Source organism: Myxocyprinus asiaticus, chromosome 4 (genome assembly GCF_019703515.2).
Source record: "Myxocyprinus asiaticus isolate MX2 ecotype Aquarium Trade chromosome 4, UBuf_Myxa_2, whole genome shotgun sequence".
NCBI lineage: Eukaryota > Metazoa > Chordata > Actinopteri > Cypriniformes > Catostomidae > Myxocyprinus > Myxocyprinus asiaticus.
This window is the reverse complement of record NC_059347.1, coordinates 1597818-1605179: the sequence shown is the minus strand read 5'-3', so window position 1 is coordinate 1605179 and position 7362 is coordinate 1597818. Positions and strand designations below refer to the sequence as shown.

The window sequence follows — 7362 nt, the reverse complement described above, 5'->3', positions numbered from 1 at the left end:
CAGCCAGGTCTCCTAAGCAACCAAATTGGCCTGGTTGCTAGGGAGGGTAGAGTCACATGGGGCTCTCAATGGGGCGCGTGGTAAGCTGTGTGTGGATCGCAGAGAGTAGCATGAGCCTCCACATGCTGTGAGTCTCTGTGGTGTCATGCACAGCGAGCCACGTGATAAAATGCGTGGATTGACTGTCTCAGAAGCGGAGGCAACTGAGACTTGTCCTCCACCACCCGGATTGAGGTGAGTAACCGCACCACCACGAGGACCTACTAAGTAGTGGGAATTGGGCATTCCAAATTGGGGAGAAAAGGGGATTAAAAAAAAAAAAAGATTATTACATTCTGTTACAGAAATAACGAGCATAACAGTTAAACAACGTTTTTGCCATTTACAAAAATTCAGCCTGATCTCATGAATATTACATGACTGTGTTTTGGTCGAATGAAATTACATGCTGTATTACACGTTTGACTGCAGTTTCCATGTGAAATGTCCAGTAAGGGGTGCCAAAAGTGAGTGAAATGCTGTTGCAATCAGACGAGGTTTTTAAGGTGAATATTAGATGGAGGTTTTAATGAGTAAAATGTACCTTCCTAATCTAAAACTTAAACCTAAACCTAACCGATAGTGTCCTAAAATCAAAATAGAGAAGAAAACAGACATCTTTACCCTTAACCAACACCTAAACCAAACCGATAGTGTGCAAATACGAAATGAAAAGCACATTTTCTGAAGCAACCACATCATCTCATGTCACTTCTTTGACACTTTTGTCTCACGTGTCAGCTTGAGTATTTGGGTGGACTTGAACTGTGGTCTTCTGAGTCTAGAGTCCAACACTGTACCTAATCACATTTGAATAAGTGTGTAAATGTCTGTAATACAAGCGTTAAAATGTATTGTTTTTTCAAATGATGTGTTATAGCAAAAAGTGTTTCAATATCTTAATGTAGCAGTGTGTGAGTAATAGGTGTTTATAAAGTCATCAGTTGTTGTACTTGTGATTTGTGTGAAAGTGAATAAAAGTTGTTTTGGCGCCTCTAGTGTTCATTTCACCAGGAAACCGCGGCGAAATGCAGAATGCGGCATGTAAAACTCAGTTTGCACAAATGTAGTCATAGTAATGTTCATTCTATGAGACTAGGTTGCAAAAATTACATATTTTTAAAAAAGGATGAAAAGAGCCACAGATTTAACTTACATTGAACAGAAACTGTAAAGACAAACTGCTTATATACATTTCAAAGAAACATGAAAGAAACATAATTTCTGTTGTTGAATAAAACAGACACATTTTATGGCCCCTCACAGTCATTCTCATTTGATTATCAGGTTCATTGATATTTTCATTCCCTTAAACAGCTAGAGCTATTTGAAAACACAATGCCTTGGGTTTCAGCTGCTACAAGTGCTTTAATAAAATGATCAAGTAATGCAATCCGTTCCGTTTGGTAAAAGCAGCATGTGACTTTCCATCAGAGTGGCCAAAGAAAACGTCTGTCCATTTTGACCAGTGTAATTATTATATAATTAGATTAAATCCATGGGATATGTGACTTATTACGGGCTAATTAGAGATAAATTATTAAAAAGCAGAGAGGATGTGTTCAATTTGACAATTTGGTAGTTAGCGAGTGACCTGAGTCAGATCACTTTTGCACTCATTATTCAGCCTCAGTTGAGTTACAACTGAACACCAGCGAACAGAACTTATGATATGTTGTGTGCTCAAAAACATGACAGGCAGTTAATGTCTGTACTGCCAAGATCTGCCTGATGACACAGTAGTGTGAACAGCAGAGGGCTGAGTACTGAGCCTTGTGGGACACCATGTGTGTTCAAATTGAATACGAGGTTTAATCGTAGATCCTAGGATCTGTTAGTCAAGAATTCACACTTCACTCTACAAATGGATTAATTAGGGTTGACTCCAAAAGCTTTCTCGTGTCCTAGCTTAATAAGTGAAGTAAGCATGAAATCAAAATCTAAATGCATGTTACTGGTCTTATTGTGAACGATTCATCCATACATATTTGTTGTTTTATTCATTTCTTTTGTCCTCGTACTCTGTAATTAGAATGTAGTAACTTGCTATTCTGCAGAAATTACTTCTATTCTCTGCTGACGTATGCAAGCCAGCTCAGAAGTTAAAGTAATTTCTGCAGAAGAGCAAGTTACTACAAGGCTCAGTACTCAGCCCTCTGCTGTTCACACTACTGTGTCATCAGGCAGATCTTGGCAGTACAGACATTAACTGCCTGTCATGTTTTTGAGCACACAACATATCATAAGTTCTGTTCGCTGGTGTTCAGTTGTAACTCAACTGAGGCTGAATAATGATTGCTAAAGTGATCTGACTGTAGGGACAAATGAAATCCTAAAAATCTTAAATTCTGTTTTGATGAAGAAAGAAACTCATACATCTTGGATGGCCTGAGAGTAAATTATCAGCAAATTTTCATTTTTGGGTGAACTATTCCTTTAAGCCAATTGTCAAAATCTTTTAGTTACCTAAAGTACTACACAAACTCTTCTGTGAAAACACATGTTGCAAATCATACATCTCTACAACGTATCTAGAGAAATCCTCTCATTATTGATTTTAAAGACAGATGAACAAAATAGTCCAATCCCTGTTCCTAATTTACTAAGTACAAAATACTTACTAAATAGTGTTAGTATTTCATGCCCCTTTAAGAATCTTTTGTTTTACTCAGTGACTCTGATTTTCATCAAAACATGCAATGAGTAATCTAGCAGTAATCAGATTAGATTACCTAAAAATGCAATCTTAAAGACTGTTAATGCTAACCATTTTAGTCGTGTTATTTGTAATCAGTACTGGATTACATTTCAGAAGTAATCTATAAACACTGGCTCCATTTTAGCCAAAGCACAAAGCCTAAAGTTTCTCAAAGCCACTTCACAGATCCCTCTGCTTCTGAACTGAGCTTCTGTCTCACATCTGTCTGATTGAATGCCTGATCACGAGCTGCTAATGATGGACGCCACCATTTCTGGATGATGTAGTGACCAGTGCACTGGCCTAATCAGGTCACATCATTAACATTTAGATGATCATGGCTGCTGATTGAAGCTAACAGGTAATAATGTGATAATATCATGCAGTAAAGAGAGCAAAGAGGTATAAAAGAGTCTCGTAACCACATACAAATGAACATTACTGCTCAAAAGCTGAATCGTTTCGCTACCTGTCAATTTCAGCCTTTGCACAGTAAGTACTGCATCTTTCTTTACGATATCTGTATGCATAAGGAATGTCTGATGTTGTATAATCGATTTTGTTTGTGTCTCCGGCACAGATATGTCTGGAAGTGTGTTCTCAGTGTTTTCTCTGCTGTATCTGCTGTCTGTCTGCTCAGCCTGTTACATCTCCAACTGCCCCATCGGTGGTAAACGAGCCATACAGGATTCGCCCTCTCGAAAGGTGTGTTCGATTATTCCTTCAACACTTTGGCATGGAATTGTAGATTGAAATGACTTTGAAATGCCTAATGTAATGAATTTTCATGTCTCATCTCTGTGTAGTGTATGTCATGCGGTCCGGGGGATCGCGGCCAGTGTTTTGGTCCCAGTATCTGCTGTGGTGAGGGTCTCGGCTGTCTGCTGGGCTCTCCGGAGACTCTTCGCTGTCTGGAGGAGGATTTTCTGCCCTCCCCATGTGAGGCCGGTGGGAAAGTGTGCGGTTATGAGGGCCGCTGTGCTGCTCCAGGAGTCTGCTGTGACTCAGGTCAGTTTTACCTTTGTCATATTGTACATACAGCAGGGTCCAAAAACCTGAGATCACTAGTGCTTGGTTACAATTAAAAACATTCGGTAATGCTTTACAGTTGTGTTCCCTTTGTTAAGAGTTTACAAGGGGTTCATTGGTGACTAATAATTAATTTACAAATGCATTACACATCATTGATGTGCATTTATAACAGCATGCATAAAAAGGGTGAATTTCATGCAATACCTGCCAAATAGTGAGCCATTTTACCTCACATTATAAATGCTTAATAAGAACACTTATTCAACATTAGTAACCTATGTATATAAAGTTGAGTATGGTTTAATCGTCATCAGGCATTATTATATAATATCTGCTGTGAATGAGCATGAATTGCTGAAAAGTGTTTTTGCAGAGGACTTTAGGTAGCTAGGACTAGTTAAGTTGGGACAGCACTTGGAGTAACACCATTCTTTTGACTTCAGTGTTTCAGTGTTTTTGATTAATTTGATAAGTATGAATAAGTGTATTTATTAAGCATTTATAACATGTAAGTTATTTGTATGTTAGTTTTGGATGAAAGTTGCCGCATGTTGCTATAACTGCATATAAAAGATTTATAATGCTTTTTCAAAAAAAATCCCAATTTGGAATGCCCAGTTCCCACTATTTAATAGGTCCTCATGGTGGCGCGGTTACTCACCTCAATCCGGGTGGCGGAGGACAAGTCTCAGTTGCTGCCGCTTCTGAGACAATCAATCCGCGCATCTTATCACATGAATTGTTGTGCATGACACTGCGGAGACTCACAGCATGTGAAGCCTCATGCTACTCTCTGCAATCCACGCACAAATTAACACGCGCCTCATTGAGAGCAAGAACCACTAATCGCGACCACGAGGAGGTTACTCCATGTGACTCTACCCTCCCTAGCAACTGGGCCAATTTGGTTGCTTAGGAGACCTGGCTGGAGTCACTCAGCACACCCTGGATTTGAACTCGCGACTCTGGGGGTGGTAGTCAGCGACAATACTCACTGAGCTACCCAGGCCCCCTTATAATGCATTAGTAAATAATTTATTAGTTATTATTGAACCCCTTTATAAACACTTAAGGGAACATTGATGTTAAGAATTTTTCATTACAAATTGTTTGTCAGTTAAAAGTGTAACACAAATAAATATAAATATGTCACCCTTTTGCTGTAATGTCAACATGCACAGGAGCTGAATGATAAAACTTAATATATTTTGTAAATCCCAAAATGTTGTCTTATTCCTGGTTTAAATGTAGAAAGTTCTAGATTTTCAATGCAGTCTCAGACTTTTGGACTGAATATTTAGATTTGTAATCGTAGCTTGCACAACAAAATTACATTATTCATGTGATTTCTGTCATAATGTGATTCTGAGAGATTTATTTGACTTAAACTGATTAGTTTGTTTCATTTTTTAAACAATTGAAAGTTAAGAAAGGATTGTCGAGGTTTTTTTCCCCCCACTAATGAGTCAGATGAAATTTAAACAGTACATGATGTGTAATGTTTTGTATGTAAATCAGAGGGCTGCAGCATTGATCATTCGTGTGTTGATGGTGACGGTGATGCTACAGCCGTCAGTCAACCTGCCAGCAGCCAAGATCTACTGCTGAAACTACTGCACCTGTCAAACAACGCCCACCCGTACAGACTCCACCAGTGACAGCAGAGTGACATCAGCTCAGGAGACCACCAGCCAATCAGAATGATTCTTGAAGACCTTTTGTAAATAAACTTTGTATAGCCGATAGACGTACATGGCTAATCCAGATATTAGTAGAACTGTATTGATAGTATTGACTGTGCAGCTATTAAAGTCAGAGAGAACGTATCACTGTTGACTTTCATAACTGACACAAATTCAAGTTCATAAAGAGAAAACTAGATTTATGAAGAAAATGTGAGTGGTGTGGTACTTTGAGCAGTTGTGATGATTGTGAAGCAAACAGCACTATATAAAGAGCTGAGTGTCAAAGGTCACACAGACTGATAACAGCACACAGCCGGGTCATCTGTGACACCTTCATATCTGCAGTAATACTTCAGTATACAGTATACGCAGAAAACAAAAATGATGTTTGTATGGATCAGGTGCATTATATGTTTCACAGCTGTTTAGAGTGAATATACTTTAATGGGCCTCATTCTGTAAAATGCTAGTGATCAGATTTACACAGCAGTATGTTTTCCAAATGCTTCAGCAGAACTGGTTTCTTTACCATACACACACCATTATAAACAAAGCCCTTCTAAAACTTTTATACTGCAATAAAACCCTCACAAGTTAAACAGCTTCACACACACACATGTTGGTGCAGCTATCATTATTAGACTCTCCACAGATATAATGATTTTTATACTGTATGAACTATAGATTCTATCCCCTAACCCTACCCCTAAACCTAACCCTCACAAAAAACTTTCTGCATCTTTACATTTTCAATAAAACAATGTTTAGTATGTTTAAGCGATTTGAATTATGGGGACACTAGAAATGTCCTCATAAACCACATTTATAGCATAATACCCTTGTAATTACCAGTCCTCGTGAACCACTTAATCTTGCCCCCCCCCCCCCCCCCCCACACACACAATCACACACACAGTAGACAATCATTTCCAAGCAGAATTCATTTGTGAGATTGCGTCATTTATTCAGAACTGTTAATGCGCAGAGATCACTTTAAACACAGACATCTACAGTAGCTTCATGAAGTATACATCTGCTGCAAAGGGCAATCATCAAAGTCCAAGCAAATTAGAAGTGTTTAAAATGTATACATACTACTCACATGCATACCTAAAGAGGTTTTGCATCAAAAAACAATTTCAGATTGCACAGTGATTTCATCAAAATCAAGCATAGGGACGGATAAAAAAAAAACCCACAGGCCTCCAGTTGAAGAGCTCTAATTAGTGTATTAAATGATGTGTTGGAAAATACAGGATGAATCACTACACTTCGTGCTCCATTCACTCCCGTTCAAATGCTTCCAAGCGCAGGAGATAGGAAACGCAAGATCATGTGAAGAAATTACGTAAAACGCTGTGTACCAAAGTTCAAGTTTGGTGAAATCTGAACCGTGAATTCGTACGAGAGGACGCGTGACCAATAGAAGATCTAAACGTCACACGTTGACCTCTTGGCTCAAAACAAAGAATACATATTTTAAAGCTGTATTTTAATGTTGTAGAAAAGTGAGTCGACAATATATCTGAACTTTTTTAATATGATATTATTAGTTATTTGTGATGTATTATTTACTTACACCAGAAGACCTCCCACATGACATCATATCCTGGTCCGTTGGTGCTCAAAGCCTAGTGTGACCGCCCCTTTAATAAGGTACACAGTATATCATCTTTAAAGGGGTCATGACATGAGGAATCAAATTTTCCTTGATCTTTTGACATTGTACTATAAAAACATTCTGTAAGTTTCAGAACTCAAAACTTCCTCACTGCAAAAAAAAAGAGCATTTGTTGAAACCAAGCTGCCAAAACGACTCGTTCTCTACTTCCTTCTAGAGATGGCACAGTTATTATGATTTACTGCTGAGACAGAACGGAACTCCTTTGATGTCACCCACAACAAAAG

The 7362-nt window shown here is 38.5% G+C and overlaps 2 protein-coding genes across 3 annotated transcripts in view; both read left to right on the top strand.

The window, feature by feature from the left end:
- nup214 (nucleoporin 214) overlaps positions 1-7362 on the top strand; it is a 319628-nt gene that overhangs the window by 245837 nt on the left and 66429 nt on the right. The window lies entirely within an intron of this gene.
- On the top strand, positions 3320-5427 carry oxt (oxytocin). Its single transcript, XM_051690251.1, has 3 exons — positions 3320-3442; positions 3544-3745; positions 5288-5427. The coding sequence occupies exons 1-3, from the start codon at positions 3320-3322 to the stop codon at positions 5425-5427; spliced, it is 465 nt and encodes a 154-aa protein (XP_051546211.1).